The sequence below is a fragment of the Syngnathus floridae genome, chromosome 16, assembly GCF_059516105.1.
Source record: "Syngnathus floridae isolate MCC-2025c chromosome 16, RoL_Sflo_1.0, whole genome shotgun sequence".
Taxonomy (NCBI): Eukaryota; Metazoa; Chordata; class Actinopteri; order Syngnathiformes; family Syngnathidae; genus Syngnathus; species Syngnathus floridae.
In genome coordinates, this window is record NC_142428.1 from 3,052,098 (window position 1) to 3,069,888 (window position 17,791).

The following is a 17,791-nucleotide window of genomic DNA, read 5'->3' on the forward strand; positions in this document are numbered from 1 at the left end:
CCTCAATTGACCAGTTGCTGGTCATGAGACACTTCATTTGTTCTGTTAAGAATAACCCCCTCCCAAAAAAGTACCTGCGTGCGATCCAAAATACTTCTTAAGCTCTCGAGCCAAATAAACAGAGCTATTTTAATGTCTCTTTTATTTATTTCTATATATATTAAAAAAAAAAATCCCCTGCGCCGTACTGCTGCGTTTTCTGCGTGGAGCTTCTCTGTGTTTATGTCACACGATAGCCGTCGTTTAAACAACAATCAGTTAAAAATGTCCTTGATGGCCGACCCTGACGTGTTTGCTCTTCAACCGCAAAAGAGGAGCAGACTTCTGCCAAGCTGGATCAGCACCAAATTGAACAAAATCCCCCAACAAAAATCTTTTGTATAGTCATAATAATCTTAATTCTGTCAGATGGTACTAATTTGGAATAGAATACACTCCAGATAAATGTAACATTAACCAAAATGTTAACATTGAAAATATTGCAGATGGCTACTCGTTAATTAAAAAATACAAATCTCCAATGTTGAGCGTTTTTTTTTTATGTCCGTGAACGTTACAAGCTCATGGACCGGACCGCTGAAATTGGGAAGATGGGCGTGGTTTCTAGTCAAACCCACCGCCTCCCATTGGTCGAACAGAAACGTCAATCACTCGCCAGGCTCCATCTTTCAAAGAAAGTAGGCAATGATAAGTGCGCGCCGCCGGCGATGAGAGAAAGTCAACCTGCGGAGAGCAGCAGTCGACACACGCAAGTGCGGTGGCGGCCACGGTCGTCCCACGCGTGCCACTATTATGTGACTTCTGCCACGAAGAAGTAGAAGACGAAGAAGTTATTCTCGACCCCGCTGCTGCCATGTTGTCTTTCCGCATTGTTGTTGTTTTTGTGGCGGCGACCTGTTGGTGTCACCTCATGGTGCCCCTCCTGCTCGTGTGCTACCTGCCCCACGTCCACGCCAGCCACAACAAGCCGGCCAACAGGGTGAGTAGCACCATGTCAAATTTGTCAACATTTAAAATATCTTAAATGTTTTTATTTCACCCTACGAAAAATAGATTGCTAGAATTAATTAGTACAGTGGACCCCCGCATACTCGCGTTTCGGCACCCGCGGATTTACTTCCACTTTTATGCCAACAATTTTTCCTTTACTAACCCACCCACCTAAATATTCTAACCAGAGTAGCCCAAGATTTTTTTTTCCCCTGCACATTCCCATAAAAAAAGTAATTGATGACATTTGTCGCGTTAATATTGAGAGTACACGAAATACATTGTGTTTTGGCCTTCTGAACAATCTGCATGTTCATGTCAAAGTGATTCAATGTAATTGTCAACTGTTATACTTGATCACACACTGGAGCAATTTATTTCACAACACATGTCAAAAGAGTCGCTTGTGTAACTCTGTCTGCCTCCAAACATAATAATAATAATGACCATCATATGATAATAATAGTACAGGTTAGCTGATTAAATTGCGGTCGGCGGCGAGTCTGGCGAATGAGAGGAAAAGCTATTTAAGGGCACTTGAGGAACTTGAATGCATCATTTGCCTCCTGGATGGATTCCCAAATAAAAGTGAAAGGCAACACTCCTCTCCTGTGATGCAATCGGTGCCCGGAATTTCCCCCCGTAGCGGGATAACGGGAAGTTTAAGAAAGCCAAATGTGGTTTATTACTTGCTAGTTGCAGAGTGACTAATAGTCAGAGCTATAAAGCGACAGGACAAAGCAAAATGAAGGGCAAATAAACGGGAAAAAGTGGAGGAGGGATGATGTTTTATTGGCGCTGAGGTAAAATAGCAACAACGGGTGAGTGGATGCAGGTACGCCTTGGGTGAAAATCTGGTTCTGCACGTTGGCATTTTTTAAAGGAAGCATGAAATGATGCCGTCATTAAGTCAAATTTAAATATTGGTAAATACGAGTGTAAAAAGTGGTCAATTAAAATAACGTGAAATACTCAAAACTAAATTCCTCAAAATGCCAGCGGATCATTTTATCCCGATGGAGGCGCGCGCTCCAAAGCACACACACTTTTTTTTTTTTTTTTTTATGAGCCAAAACCTCTCATTAGGAATGCCGGGGCTCCACTTTTTAAGGGCTTTTACGGGCCATTGACAGATGTCCTGGACGCTGACTCCATCAGCGACCAATCACACATGAGTTCACCCTCGGAAAATGCCTTTTCATGCTCAATTGTCTGCCGTTCCAATCAGGATAATGAAAGCCAGATCTGACATTTGCCTCTCTCCTGTTGCTGGAAGCTTCTCCAGCCAGCCTCTGCTTGTTTCTAATATGTCAGAATTATTTAAGATGTCTTTTTTTTTTTCCCCCATTTGTGTGGTTTCAGTGGCTGATTGGCGACAGAGACAACCACTGCGGCTTGGCGTGCACGCGACCGCAGGCCAAGCCGGTCTGCGGCTCGGATGGACGGAGCTACGACAACGGATGCGAGCTGCAGAGAGCGCGCTGTAAAGACAAGACGTTGACGCTGGAGCACCGCGGCCGCTGTCGAGGTGAACGCACCACCTGGGACCAGTTCAAGGCCTCCTGGCCACAGGGGGGCAGTCATGTGCTTAGTACTACATTTTTGACTTTCAGGAAAAAACTGGGTGAAAGTTGAGCAGTCAGCGGTGGCGCATTCACCTACGCCGCCATCTGTGGGCAGACACACTTTGCAAACAGGTAATTTCATGAATTTTTAAAAAAAAAATTAGCCATGAACAATATACAGATTTGATTCCGGCTTGAGACAAAAACCGAACTTCTTTTACGAATCAAAATTCTCCCTTCGAGACTTGCGCAACAGAAATTCAAATCATTCTTTTTACGATCTTGTTAGCTTGGGCAAAAAGAAAAAAAAAGTGAATGAGAAGATGTCTTTCATTTTCCGCCTCTTAGCTGGCGTGTAATTTTTCACAGACCTCCATCATTCACTCGCTCAGCTCAGCAGCACAGATTGATCGGCGCCGAGTAAAAAGGTCGCAACTCGGCATCTGCTCACCCGCCCCTCGCTCTTCTCGGTGACCTGTAGGAAAACAGCACCTCGCACCAGATCCATTTTTGGTCAAGTGGTGTCGTCTTTCCCGACGCTAATAGGCACTTTTGTTCCATAAAATCAAGCGTGCGTGAAGTAAAGCTGGGCAATGATCACACGTTCTCGCAGATGCCCCGCCACGGCTCTGTTTTGTTGCAGCTCGGATCGGAACCGGCAGCTCCCGGTCCTCGCCGGCTGGACCTTGTTACTTTTAAACTTAATGCAACCAAACAGAAAGTGGGAACAAAACCAAAAGATGAACGATCAAGCTAAATGGTAACAAAACAGGAAGTAGAAAACCACCAAAATAAAACAAAGTGTGATGAAGATGTCAAATGGGTTTAGTGGCTTCTGTTGTACGTAAAGTTGTCCGATTCTGTTTGGTTCTAGATGAGGGTCAGTCAAAGTGTCGCGTGGAGAGAAGCCAAGCTTTGGAGCAAGCCCGGAGACCCCAAGAGTCCATGTTCGTTCCAGAGTGCAACGAGGATGGCTCCTTTGCACAGGTCTGCGACGATGAGGACGATAACGCCGGAACCAAAAGATTTTTTCGCCATCATGACTTTGTGCGCAGGTGCAGTGTCACACGTTGACGGGCTACTGCTGGTGCGTCACCACCGACGGAAAGCCAGTGAGCGGTTCCTCGGTGCACAACAGAACTCCCGTGTGTTCAGGTACTGCCCGTATTTTTTATTTGCAGCATTAAATCTTAATAAAAAATTCCCATGTAAATTTTCCAGCATTCCCTAAATTTTATTTATATTAATATTTATTTTAGGAAATGAATAATTGTCAGACAAATGAAGTGAAATAGAGTTTGAATTTTCCCCCAAAATTTTAATGCTGTGTTACTAACTTGGCTGCCATGCTCTGCCCCGCAACCTGCTCTTGGCTGGCTGCAAAGTCACCACGCATGTATTTTGCGGATGTTTGGATGTTTTTCTCCGTGAGAAAGAAAAAACTTCCTGATCCCATCGTCCAGACATAAAGGAGATTGTTGGCACATGTAGGTCAACAGCCATTACTTGCCAGAAATTCCAACTGCCCTTATTGTGCAGCCTTCTTGACTGTTTTTCCTCTCATCTTTTCAGCAGTTTTTTTTTTTTTTTTTTATCTGCTGTAAACCTATTTCAGGAATCTCGATGACCAGTTTCCATCTATTTTTGAGATACTGTCTTTGCGGTCTCCCGTGACAGATATGAATGATTGTTGTGCAATGTCGGAAACAAAATGGTGCTTATAGTTCCTTTAGTGTCGCCTCGGGGACTCTCTCAGAAGGTTCATGGACAAGTTTCCTTCCCAGCCAGGAGTTGACCGAAAATTGTTTGCGGCCTCTTTGAATGATTTTCCTCGTGTCTTTTCATCCATTTTGGAGGGTGTGTGTGTTTCTTGAAGAATATGGCCGATTGTTGTCCCGTAAAGGGAAAGGAAGGGAAAGTGCGAGCGTTCTTCTATGTGTTTTCCTCCAGCCAACGTTCGCTGACACGCAAGGTCATGTGACAGGCTTCAATGGTGTGCCGTATACATTCGCAGGAAACTTCCATGAGTTTTTGGGAAGTCACGCTGGGACGAGCGCATTGACAGGTAGTACAACATCCCATCCAAATCGAGACTGCTCGTTTTTTTTTCTTCTGCTCTTTGCATCCCAAAAGCATGTCGCCACCTGCATGTCTGGGATCACAAACTCTCTTGTTTTTCCAATGAGAAGATGGCTTTGATTTTCTGCCTTTTAGCTGGCGTGTAATTTTTATTTATTTTTTAACTCGAGGGTTTCACTGTGCACCTTAGCGAAAAATCAGAAACACACCTTCCGTAAAAATTGTTTGCTTGTCGTGGCTCATTTGAGCTCGGATCAATGACTGCAAAAGAACTCCAAATACTCGTGATTATTCGCAGGCCCGCAATCGTCATCGCTGCTATTTTCCGCTTTGTAGACATTTGTGTTTTTCATCTGCAGGGTCCGTGACCGACAGACCGCCCGGGCCGGCAAACTCCGGTCGAAAAGGTGAGTTGAGCTCAACAATTATTTTCTTTATCATCATCTGTGGCCCAAAGAAAATGATTTTTTTTTTTTTCCCCTCCAACTAATTGCATCAATTCATCCTCTCTGTGCGCAACGTCAGTGTGTTTGATCGAAGGACCCGCCATTTTTTTTCCCAAAAGATCTCAAATGTATCAACTACGGGTTGTCTGTGCTTTGCTTATGACTGAATTGCTTCCTAAAGGAATGTTCCAGATGCTCCAAAGCTGCACGTGGGTGAGTATTTTCCGGGGGGGGGGGGGCGTTTAACATTACGTAAGACGCACCTCGTCACATTCATTTTGTGACCTTGATTTATTTATTTATTTTTCCCGGCTCAGATTTCAACACATCGATGAAACCGATCGATGGTTGCCCCAAATAAAAGCATGTTCCATTTATTGTAAATGACGTCTTTACTTGTCCCGCAACAAGACACATCAAAAGAAAACGTCAAAACAAAATAAATCACACTTGTGAAAAACACAATGTCATAATGATTCTACCAGACCGCCATGACATTTTTTTAATTTCCAGTGGGTGGTCTTTACTTGACACGTCCCGCCCCTTGATGGGGGGGCTGTGTGTGTGTGTGGGGGGGTCTTCTAATGTAAGTGTGTGCTTCTTGGACTTTTGCAAAAAAGAAAGATTGTGTCGGTGTGGGCCTGTTTGATGTTTCATTATGTGTGAGAATGTGAGGGACATCTCCAACACGTGGGTGGTCGCGCTTTGTTCTACTGTTCTTCTTGTGCATGTGTGTGTGTGTGTGTGTTTTTGTGTCCACCTTTGCCGGGCCGTGTGCAAATCCCAACCATTCAACACTTGTGGAGAGTAGATTGTATTAACCTCAATAATGGTAGTCTCTTTCCGTTTCTTTCTCACCCTCAATCCAGACGACGGCTCCAAGCCGACGCCCACCATGGAGACCCTCGTCCCGGCCGAAGGCGATGGTAAGGGTACTCCAAGTTTTGGAATTTACACAAGTACTCGACTCAGGGGTTTTGGGATTAGAGGAAATATTTGAGGCAGGTGTTAAGGGACACTCATGGAGACCTGAAACCAGTTTGACAACTTAAGTGAGGATAATAAGGCAACTTTTTTTTTTGTGTATATTTTTTATGTAAAAATTTGAAAAAAATAGTCAGTGTGTGTAATATTTTTAGGATTTTTTTTTTTTTTAATTAATCGTGAATATGGTTGCCGTCGGTAACGTGACAACCGTCTGTCATTGCAGAGATAACCGCCCCCACGCTTTGGATCAAGCAGTTGGTCTACAAGGAGAACAAGCAGAACAGCTCCTCATCCAGGAAGCAAGGTGAGACTGAGAAAGACCAACTTGCAGTGTTTCCTCTTCATTGAACTGCTTGCTTTGAAAGAATTTTGCTGTGATTATGGCACAGCTGAAAGCCATTGGGGAGGCGGGCGGGCGGACAGCGGAGGGGCTGGCCGGGGGTTAACTCTGCAAAGAGGCTTTCAGGATGAAGGGAATCAGACGAGGAGGAGGAGGAAAGGTTAGGCCTGAATGAGGATATGGACCGGAGTTTAAAAATCCACTTGGCTCGGCGCCCGGAGGAGGCATAAAATAGGGCCAGCCTGTTCTCAGCGCATCATCTTTTGTCCACTACGACAAAATTCTTCCATGCTTAAAGCATGTCAAGTTGTTTTATTCCTGTTAAGTGAAGAAAAGGAACACAACCCATTCGATGAAAAAAAAAAGACATCGGTATAATGCTAGATTGAATTACACTTTCTTTTTCCATTCGCAGAAATAATTTTCTTACGGGAATCCCACTCCTTGGCGCCAGTGTCACGTCGCTATATCAAACATGAGAACTTTAGCCAGGTCCAGGATGACAAACAGACACATTGCTGACATGTCCGCCTACGTTACAAGATGGAAATGTGGAAGTTTCCATAGTGACAGGAAACCCAAGGTGACCGGATTTCTCACATAAGCCTCGGGCTGTCGCTAACTAGCGCCGTCACAGTTAGCGACGTTCTGCTGTTAGGAGACTCCAAACTTCTCAAAAATCTCACGTTGCCTTTTCTCGACAAAATGTTTGACCTTGATGAAAACACGTTTTTTGTTTGTTTGAAATTTTTGCGCGTGACTTAGAAACATGCTGATGAACAACACAAGGTGTCGTCCTAATGCCAAAAACTTTGAAGGTAGGACGTGTGACTCAATGGAAAAGAAAAAAAACATGAAGCTGCATCACTGTTATGACATCTTCAAGGAAATGAAGCAGAAAAGTTTGTGCTAAATCTCCTTTAATTGAACACGCCGAGACCACCCACCGGGCCCTGCAGTGTGAATAATCAGCTCCATATTTTGTTAGCAATACCATGTTGAAAAAGGAAAGGCTCTAAACAGTTGCAGCTTAACATTTGGGAAAATGCTCCAACACGGTGTTGACTCCTTTCCAGACTACTCTGTGCTTGCACTGAGTTTATTTGTCATGCTTCTAGAGAAAGTTCCCTCTTGCGACCAGGAGCGACAGAGCGCTCTGGACGAGGCCCGGCAGAACCCCCGCGAGGCCGTCTTCATCCCCGACTGCGGGCCCGGCGGCCTCTACAAGGCCGTCCAGTGCCACCAGTCCACCGGCTACTGCTGGTGCGTACTGGTCGACACCGGACGACCCATTCCGGGAACCTCCACCAGGTATTGCATCACGTGGCGAGAGGATTAAAGTACTACTTTTGTCCAAATGAAGCTCCTCAACTCACTTCAAAATAGTTCCTTGATGCCACAAGATGGCGCCAAAGTAACACGGGGGTCGTCTTGCCGCTCTGTCCCAGTCTTGTGTATCTGGTCTCAACAGGTACCAGACGCCAGAATGTGACAGCGCCGCACGTTCTCGCAGCTCCGACGCCGAAGATCTGTTCCAGGGCCGAGACCTGACAGGTTTTTTCCTACCGCGGTCGACGTTAACCTAAAGCAGTGCTTCTCAAACCTTATAGCCAGTTATACTACAAAACCACACTAATTCCATATGAAAGGTAATTTATTTATTTATTTGTCAGGTTGCCCCGAAGGAAAAAAGGTAGAATTCATTACCAGCCTGTTAGACGCCCTGACCACAGACATGGTTCAAGCCATAAACTCGCCAGCCCCCTCCAGTGGTGGGAGGTAGGTAACAACAGTCTAAAATTCGGAATCCATTTAATGGGCTATCCAATCATACTCAGTTATTTATGTAGCACAATGTTTTTTAGAGGCGCTACAGAAACAAAGAAAGCATATTTCACGGCTAAAAAAAAAAAAAAAAAAAATATGATTCCAATGACAGGTTCGTGGAGCCGGACCCCAGCCACACGCTGGAGGAGCGAGTGGTACACTGGTACTTTGCTCAGCTGGACGCCAACGGCAGCCAGGACGTGGGCAAGAAGGAGCTCAAGCCCTTCAAGAGGTACCTGAAGAAGAAGGCCAAGCCCAAGAAGTGCGCCCGCAAGTTCACCGACTACTGTGACCTGAACAAGGATAAGGCCATCTCGCTGCACGAGCTCAAGGGCTGCCTCGGAGTCGCCAAGGACGGTACGAAAACAAATTTATCGGCAAAAAAATGTTTTCGTTACGTAAACACCACTTTGAAGCTTTTCGGGTCATTGCTGGAGGCAATCAAATTTCCAAAGTGAGTGTATCAAAACTGTTGACACAGACATGTGACTTTTTTTTGTTTATTCTTTTTAACAGGTGGTTCCACAGCAAGCAGCAACTACGGGACAAGGCAAGGGACAAATGTGTTCAGTAAGAGCCACTAATCCTACTACTTTGACTAATATGTCTCTACTAGGTCATAGTTTGTGTTTTAACCTGATTAATATGCACATTAATCCTAACTGCTATGTATTCATATTTAGACACCAAGAGTAGTCTCCATTTTAGAGAGCATGTTTATGTCTGGTCAAAATTGCCTTTTAGAATTCCACAACCCAACCTCCTCTGCACCTGCACTCATGCGGCCATCTTGAATTTGCGTGCACGCGTAAGAACATTCCTACATGTTTATTAGTTAATGAGTCCCGTTGTGTTCGAACACGCCTGGGTAATTCTAAACGGCCCGTATCGTTTTAGGTCACTGTGACACTCCATGTCGCAATGTTGGGCTGCTGTTTTATTGAGTGGGCTTATTAAGAGCATGTGGCGGCAAAGCACTACATATCCGGGGGGGGGGGGGTCTTGAAGGACTGAAGTTTTTTTTTTCCCATTTGGATGAGTGGTCCCAGGGCAGCTATTTTCTCCGCACAGCTTTCTGCCGAATCAGCAGGCAAGCTTGTTAATATGGCTCCCTTGGTTCCCTCAAATGAACATGACCACATTTTATTTGAGATTTGGCTTGACGAGATCCTTTCGCAAGCGGCTGTTGCCTAAGCCGGTGATTCCCGACCATCGTGTGTGGTAAAGTGACTCGTTTATAAATAGTCTCGATCGGTTTAAGGTTCTTTTGAAGAGCGTCGATTTTAAAAACAAACAATCCGATGATGTGATCAAGTTTGATCTATATGCTCTTCAAATGTCACACTTTGATTTGTTTCGCATTATTTACTTAGTGAATGTAAACTCTGAAGGCAAAATGTACAGCTACAGGACTCACTTAGAAACAAACGGGATTTAAAATGTCTTTAGTCAACAGTAACTAAAGGGTGCCGATCACATAAACGTTCCTGTGCAATATCATTTCATCTATAAACCTTCACGTTGGTTACATACCGTTCCCGTAAAACTGGTTCATAGACGTTTACTGCTCATTTTATTCTCAGTAAGTACACGCCTTGTTTGTTTTAGATGAATGTGTTAAAACTCAGCTCTTAAGTCAATGTTTTTTGAAAATGCACTATTTATGCACTATTCGGGCCGCTTTACTTTTTACATGCCAGATAAGCTTAAGAAGACAAAACTTGAAGGGGAGGGAATCATGACGTAATCCATGAAGGCAGAATTTGCAAAGCAATTTTTGCACACATTCAACAGACTCAAAATTTACACCATCAACAGTCATTTGGAAATGCATATAAATTGTATTTATAGTCAAATAACTATTATTTATAGTCACTAGTCAAATAAAACTGTACATGGGCCCTAAATGGGGAATTGGGTAATTAACCTGCAACGTATGCGGATCCGAGCCAAAGCTTCGGGTCGTTAGTCATGTGACTCAAGCCGCCCCTTACGCGTTTTGGCTAACAAAACCGTACTTAACATGTCAAACGTCTGAAACGAGCGGCCGTTGTAAATAGTTGGCCGTAATATTTTATTTCCACGTGTATAAAAAGTATACTCCGCGCGCTGGAGATTTACGGCCCCGTCGAGAGTTTTTGAGAGCTAAATCCAGAAGCTACCACGAGAGCACCTGCATTAAAGCTGTCACACAAGCTTGCACATACCGACGTGCGTTTAAAGTTCCGTAACATGCACGCAGGTGAACGTTAATGTGGCCATCTGTGAGCAATCCACATTTAAACTCATTTTCTGTCACCCAATAAAAATGGACATCTAAAGCCGTCAATGGCATTGAATGAGTTTTTGAGGGAAGATGCTTTGTCATTAGGCCAAACAAACCCACAAACTGAGTGAGCGCTACGTTGTGTGCTAGCGATTAATAGCGACTTGCGCGTCTTTGCATTCTATGATTGCAGTAGGTCGTCTAGTGTGAGAGGAGAACGTTCCAGGAGCCGAGACGAGAGCAGAGGGCACAGAAGGAAGGCATCAACGCGCTCGCTCGACGGCGAAAAAAAGAAAGTCGGATCGGAGAGAAAATAACTTCCTGACTTGTTACGTACACACACACACACACATACACACACAGGCTCGCGCAAAACAGAAGAAAACAAAGCAGCGCCAAAATATTTGCACTTTCTCCTCCCTTTGTTCGACATGTTTGCATTTTTTGGTGTTTTTTAAGTGAGTGAAAAGTTTTTTCTCAAGAATGAGAATGCAAATTGTCACATAAGCCTGTGCAGAAAGTTAGCAGGCTAAAATGCACATTGCTCTCAACAAGGGGCGGGCATGGATGAATTGATCGTCCGCCGATTGTGTCGAATCGCGGGGGTGGGCGTTGAGTTCAGAACATTCCAATTTCAAATTTCTCCAAATGTCATGGATTGCCCATCCCTACTACAATAGCAACGGCGAAGGAATGTTTGTTGTACATATGAACGTGCGCAACGAATTCGAATGAAACTGTGACTACCGAAGTTGAATTCATCAGCACGGAATTTTAGCTGTATGGATCCCCTTGCACTGTAAAGCGGGTTGCGACATTTCTGGTAAATTTCTGGAAACTTTTCAATAAATGGGAAATGAAGTTTGGGGAATTTGACATTAATCTGAGAATATTTTCAAATTTCAATTTGAAGTTAAACAAGGTCTCAAATCGATTAATTGGCGATTGTGATAATCGATACCATTTTTTTAGTAATGGTTGCACCTCTTGTCAAGCTTATCATCAAATATATTTTCTAAAAACTTCAATAATTCCTTAAATTAATTCCCATGGAAAGTTTCCAACTTTAAAAATTGCCGAATTTTTGCAACACTAACTGTAAGCAACTTTTCTAGAAACATTAGTCACAGTGTGATTATCTGACGGGGCGGAGTTTGCACGGAGTAACGATTCACTTGGCCTTTGGGCTGATTTTTTTTCGCTGGGTTACTTCGTAACGTTAGTCTGTCCTACTCGTCCCTCAAGTGCAACCCAACATTTGCGCAAATTTTGTCTGCACTCGATGCTTGAAGATCAGTTTTTTTTGCTAACTTTTGATGAAAATTCAAGTTTGTGCCAACCTAAAATAATAACAATAAAAAAAATCATACATACATTCTGTGCGTGTTTAATTATTATATAAATATTTTAACTGCCTCCCGTCACAAATGCACTTAACCGTCAAGAAGATTTAGAAATGCTAGTAAATGACGATGACTAAAAATGAGTACTAAAATGGAATTCTATGTTTACAAGCCTCAGTCCATTGATATTGGCAATGCCCTACTCTGGTTAATCCTGCTTTTTGTACACAACATGAGACGTTATACAAATCGCAATCTGTAAGATAAATATTTGTATCTCGTGAGAAACTTCAAAAGTCAACACAATGATTTTATTTTGTGCAATACTTTGTGTTCAGAATTTAGACTACTTGTGTATGGTTATGTTTAAGAGTAGTCTTTAAAATCAAAATTGAAAATTTACTCGAACGCCTCACTTAATTTTTAAATTATTATTTTGTTCAAACAAAGCATCAAATTTGGTAGGCTTGTCCATCACGTGTAGACCCACAAAAAAAGAGGCCATCTTCACTTCCTGCCCTTCTTGTTCATGAACGTTGCGGTACCAGGTGCCTTTATTGTTTGAAGTTGACATGCAATTAAAAGGTGCACTCTCACAATCAACGCTAATAGCTTCCATGCGCCGAGCAAAAAAAAAAAAACGACAAAGACACTCTGTTTTCGATGCCATGTACAGATGAGACCGATAATGGCGGCGCGTGTTGGCAGGTTGAGCTTGTATCGCCGATGAAATTGGAGCCACGAGGCAGCTGCGGTACATCTGGCTCATCGGCGGACACATGTAGCACATTGGACTCGCGGTGTGAAGTTCAAACGATTTTTGTAATGACGCATGCACACGCCGTGTGGATTTCACAGGTGGCGACTGGAATTGGGGCTGGTGACCCCATGTCACTTTTATTTATCTAGTGTCGATTCACAGCAGAAGTTTGAGGGAAACTCGTGCCGTATCGTTGCTGTTCAGCGGAATCCCCCTTTTCTCCCAAATGTGCAATTTTCCAAAAAATAACAAAATCGCATCTTGTTCGAGTTACTAAAACCGCATCGTTCAAGTTGTGTACCAACATGAAAGCCCAAAAATTTATTATGCCAAAAAAAAAGATTTTAATTTTTTTATTTTTACTTTTAGCAGTTCTTCCCAAATTGTTTATATTTTCAAAGTCAGCTGGGATAGGCTCGCGTGTGCATTGAAACACTTAAAAGCTCATGACACGCCATGAGGAGTAATTGGAACGGGCCATTAACGCCGGTTGGTGGGGGTTAGGGTCGGTGAGAACCTGCCGAGGGGTCAAGGGGTCGCTTGGCCTGGGGGAGGTCGAAGTTCATGTTCCAGACACGCATCAGCTGCGCCAACAGAGCTGATGGGTGGAGGTTACGACGTTCTTTACACTTTTAAATGCTTTGACTACAATGCTATAAATTACTTTTAGCATTAGCCGCTAATGTGTTAAGCCCGTTTGTACTGACGTTAGCATTTTCATTTCCTAGAAAGACAAAGTCATTAATAATTCCATCCAGTCGGCACGGTCGCAACAAAACCAAACCAACACACGGCTGGCACGGCCCAAGGGTTTTGGGATCAGTCGTGTAAGGGCCCCCAAAGTTACGGCAGGACAAGTAAACTGATCCCGGGTCAGGCCCTAAAACATGGACCTGTTCAGCTGTTACATGGAAAGCTTCCCAGGGGGGCCCGCGGCTGTTATTTTATCAGGCGAGCCACAAATTCAGCGACTATGTGTGAGTTCATCAGTAGACGAACTGGTCTGGTAGGTGTGCGTTTGTGTGTGTTTTTTTGTATATTTGTGTGTGTGTGTGTGCACAATTCCAGGGTTGGAGTGCTCGGCCAAGAACACACTTGCACTTGAATCGCACAGGATGAGGATGGCATCGCATCAGAGGTAGTAAATGATTGAGCGTTTACGTCGGCCAAAATCGTTTTCCATTGTGATTACCTTGGACGAGTTTTATTCAGAAGCTCTGGTGAGTGTTGAATTTTTATCTGGTTGAATGATGCAGTCGTTTTCCCGGATTGGGTTTTAAGACTGGTCGGGGGGTTTCAAGACTAGGTTAAAATTTCAGGTCAGATTCAAGGTTAGGTGTTCGAGATTGGTTACAAAACCGGGTTTGTGGTTTTAAGACAATATTTAGGTTTCAATTTGGAACTTTAATAAGATTTCAGGTCCGGGTTTCAAAATTGTGTTTTATGTTCCGTTTGGAGTTCTTGTTTGAGATTTCAGATCAGGCTTAGGGTTGCTCGTTACAGTCTGCTTGCAAAAGGATTTGAACGGTGACCTTGTTTGTTTGTTCCTCAACAGGAAATAAATGATCAGCTGTCGAAAGACGAGCCTCACCTGAAGCTGACAAATGGCCATCCAGGAGGTTTGTCTTGTCTTCACCGTCCAAACACGTGAGAGCAGAATGCAGTTAATGTGTTAGCACTGTGTGAAAATACTTGACTGCACCTTTAACCTTCAAGATGGTCCTTACTGCCCCTGTGACTATGTACATACCAGGGGCCATCATTTCAAACTCCATCTTGAAAGCCTCATTTGAAGCCCTTAAAATTGAATAATCATGCATGAGGTCTGATCTTTCATCATCTGTTCCAGTGCCACCTGACTGCTATACTCCTGATCTCGGTGCTGGGTGCGATTCTGGGCTCACTGCAGGTGGGCTACCACACGGGAAATGTCAACGCGCCCGCAAAGGTAAGACCGACCCACGAATTAATTAAAAGGATTTAGCGGGCAAACACCATCGTGTTTTGCTTTACAGATCATGGAAGAGTTCTTCAACCAGACCTGGAAGGACCGATATAATGAAACCTTGTCAGAGCAAAGCCTCACCCTGCTGTGGTCCCTCTCCGTCAGCATCAAGGACTTTGGATCCCTATTGGGCTCCTTGGGGGTCAAATACTTGGCAGACTCTTTTGGACGGTGAGGATGCTGGTGAAGAAATGCTGAGCATGTCTGAAATCCTCATCTTGGCCCCTTCAGGCGGAACTCCATCTTGATTGTCAACTGCCTGTCGCTGGTGGGGGTATCCCTGATGGTGGTATCCAAAGCCATTGAATCCTTTGAGGCTCTGATCCTGGGCAGGCTGCTTTTCGGACTCTTCTGCGGCTTGGTGATGAGCCTCAATCCGCTCTACGTCCAGGAAGTGTCGCCCACCGTGATGAGGGGCGCCTTCGCCACCCTCAATCAAGTGTCCTTCGCCTCGGGGATCCTGCTGGGGATGGTGAGGACCACGCCAGCGCAGCGCTGCTGGATAGACTCGAGGACTTTCACTGGGCTCGTTACAGGTGTCAGGACTGGAGACCATGTTGGGCACAGAGGAACTTTGGACCGTGATGCTGTCTTTGTCCTTGATCCCGGCGGTGTTGCAGTACTTCATCCTGCCTTTCTGTCCTGAGAGCCCTCGATTCCTGCTCCTCAACAAGGGGCAGGAGAGCAAGGCCGACGCTGGTGGGGCAATACTAACTTTTAGTCCTATTCCTAACTCCAAAGCCCAATCCTGTCTTGGGGTTGTTCTTTTTTTTCCCTGATTCCAATGTGACCGTCCCGCAGCCCTGCTTAGACTACGAGGAAGTCCCGAGCCGGTGCTGGCCGAGCTGGAGGAGATGAAAGCCGAGGCCGCGCACACTCAGGCGTCGGTCGGAGTCTTGGAGTTTTTCCAGAAGCGAAGCTACAGGCAGCCAATCATCATCGTCCTCTGCATCAACCTGGCCAGCCAGCTGTCAGGATTCAACGCGGTAACCATGACAACAAGCCACCCTGATTTGAAACCGTCATTTGAAACGCTAAGTGGAAACTCGGTCTTGCAGATCATCAACTACTCCACCAGGATGTTCCAGCCTTATTTCGAGGAGGCCAAGTACCTGACTCTCGGTGTGGGGGCCGTCAACGTGATCTTCACTTTAGTGGCCGTGAGTCCCCGTTGTTGCAGTCGGCGTAATCGTATCAAGTCACTTTTGAACCTTCTTTCCAATTTCAGTTCTTTCTGATGGAAAAAGCCGGAAGGAGGCGACTGCTCCTAATCGGCTTCATTATCATCGCCATGTGCAACCTCCTCCTGACTGTCGTTGATTCTGTGGTGGTATGTTTCACTCTCACTTTGATTAGGAAAATGCTAGCTATCTAGATATCTAACTTGATTAATATATTAATTAATGAATGAAGCAAGATAGCTGATAGCTACCTCGCGTCATTTGCTCGATGTATCACAACCCTCTCGACCTCCTCATCTTTTTTGTCCTCCTTTGTGCAGCAAGCGGTGCCCACGCTAGGGATCCTGCAGGTCCTGGTGGTGTTCTGCCTGATCTCGGCGTACGAGCTCGGGCCGGGCCCCATCTCCTGGTTCATCGCGGGCGAGCTGTTCGACCAGCGCGGCAGGTCCATCGCCATGGCCTTCGCCAGCATGCTCAACTGGGGAGGGAAATTCCTCCTGGCGCTTCTGTTTCCACCCGTACTGGTGAGTGTCCAGTCCACTTTCCAACTGGGGCGGAGTTCTTATCCTTTTTACCACTTCGGCGTCCATCTCTTGCACGCAGAAAGTCATCGGCGGCTACTCTTACCTCCTCTTCATGGTCATGGCTCTGATCGGCTTCGTCTTTACCTGGTTCCGAGTTCCCGAGACCAAGGGTCGCACATTTGACGAAATCGCCGAGGAGTTCCGGGGGGCAGAAAACCTTCCTTTGCACGATAAGAACGGATTCAACACTTTCAGCTAAGCGCCTCACTCACCACTGGTGGCCCCGATTGTTTTTTTTAGCTAACCATCCAAAAATGTAGTTGCACTGAGGAACTCATCAAAGACTCAAAAACTGTTACCTGGAACTTTGGGTCTCCTTTATCTCAATAGCGTGCACTACGGGATGGAAATGAAAATGTTAAAATGCCATTCAAGCTATACTTGGGAAGTGATGAAATGTTTTGAATATTTAAAAGACTAAGCGATGTGGCGGATGAATCCTTTATTGTATTTTAAAGTATTGATGAAGAATGGATAAGACACTGGAATGAGGAGGCAAAAAAGAAATGTAACCAAATAAAGCGTCACAAGTAGAACCTGACTAATTGTTGGGGCCAGTGTTGATACAACTGTTCACTTGGGAATTGGCACGTGATTCTTTTGCACGCCACTAGAGGAAGCCCCTATTCCACAACCTTGAAAAAAAACTGCTTTAGAACAACAGGGGGCGCCAAACATCAGTCAGGAAGCATTTTGGGAAGTTACTGCAGCTAAATAGAAATCTATCAAACCTTTTCTGGTAATCCAACTGAATCTTGCAGGCCAAGTGGAGCTCTCACGTTTCAACTAACATGATCGCGACAGTGCTTGTCCTCATCCTGCTGCAGACGAGAGGTAAGAAATCATCAACGAGCAGGAGAAAAGCCACATGGAATTGCTTAACACTTTTTTTTATCTCACAGCCTCAGCATCAGGAGTAATGGTCCACCAAACGCCACCATTTATCCTCAAGACACTCGGGGAAGACACCAATGAAATTAGCTGCTCTCACAGCATCACACATTACGACGTCATTCTCTGGTACAAACAAAATCGAAATGTCACCATGGAGTTCTTGGGCTTCATCACTCAGGTCTACCCCATGCCCGAGGATCACTTGAAAGGGAAGGTGGAGTTTACCGGAGATGGCCGCCGTCAGTCCAAGTTGATCATCAAGAACTTGAGCTTAAGCGACAATGCGGTGTACTTCTGCGCAACTATCACGGTGCTGCAGATTAGCTCTTCAGCCGTCACAAAACAGGCAAGCCGCACTTATCTGGGTTAAATATCAAAACCAACACCTGCGGCACCCGAAGGTGATATCATCTGTTCTTGCATGAATTTCACAAGGTAAAACGTCATCCAGACATCGACACAAAAACACAACTAAGTCAATCAAATCGGTAATTGATAGAATATATATTTGTAGGATTTGATGA

The 17,791-nt window shown here is 44.8% G+C and overlaps 2 protein-coding genes across 9 annotated transcripts; both read left to right on the forward strand.

Moving 5' to 3' along the window:
- Positions 1-660: 660 nt before the first annotated feature.
- Positions 661-13,824, forward strand: smoc1 (SPARC related modular calcium binding 1). Of its 6 annotated transcripts, none has more exons than XM_088400792.1 (15): positions 661-979; positions 2,353-2,518; positions 2,604-2,687; positions 3,430-3,542; positions 3,611-3,710; positions 4,570-4,620; positions 4,994-5,041; positions 5,917-6,006; positions 6,291-6,371; positions 7,526-7,718; positions 7,879-7,961; positions 8,081-8,186; positions 8,347-8,591; positions 8,751-8,804; positions 13,672-13,824. In XM_088400792.1, the coding sequence occupies exons 1-15, from the start codon at positions 854-856 to the stop codon at positions 13,743-13,745; spliced, it is 1,614 nt and encodes a 537-aa protein (XP_088256918.1). In that variant the 5' UTR covers positions 661-853; the 3' UTR covers positions 13,746-13,824. The 6 variants fall into 6 exon arrangements, with proteins under 6 accessions (XP_088256918.1, XP_088256922.1, XP_088256917.1 ...); XM_088400796.1 differs by lacking the exon at positions 13,672-13,824 and adding an exon at positions 10,694-11,875 and having other exon boundaries at positions 662-979; XM_088400791.1 differs by lacking the exon at positions 13,672-13,824 and adding an exon at positions 10,694-11,875 and having other exon boundaries at positions 662-979; positions 8,751-8,784.
- Positions 13,672-16,914, forward strand: slc2a1c (solute carrier family 2 member 1c). Of its 3 annotated transcripts, none has more exons than XM_088400799.1 (11): positions 13,672-13,741; positions 14,159-14,222; positions 14,453-14,551; positions 14,619-14,779; positions 14,840-15,080; positions 15,145-15,307; positions 15,410-15,594; positions 15,667-15,768; positions 15,837-15,938; positions 16,110-16,313; positions 16,393-16,914. In XM_088400799.1, exons 2-11 carry the CDS (start codon positions 14,208-14,210, stop codon positions 16,570-16,572), a joined length of 1,452 nt encoding a protein of 483 aa, XP_088256925.1. In that variant the 5' UTR covers positions 13,672-13,741; positions 14,159-14,207; the 3' UTR covers positions 16,573-16,914. The 3 variants fall into 3 exon arrangements, with proteins under 3 accessions (XP_088256925.1, XP_088256923.1, XP_088256926.1); XM_088400797.1 differs by having other exon boundaries at positions 13,685-13,823; XM_088400800.1 differs by lacking the exon at positions 13,672-13,741 and having other exon boundaries at positions 13,974-14,250.
- The last annotated feature ends 877 nt before the right edge of the window (positions 16,915-17,791 follow it).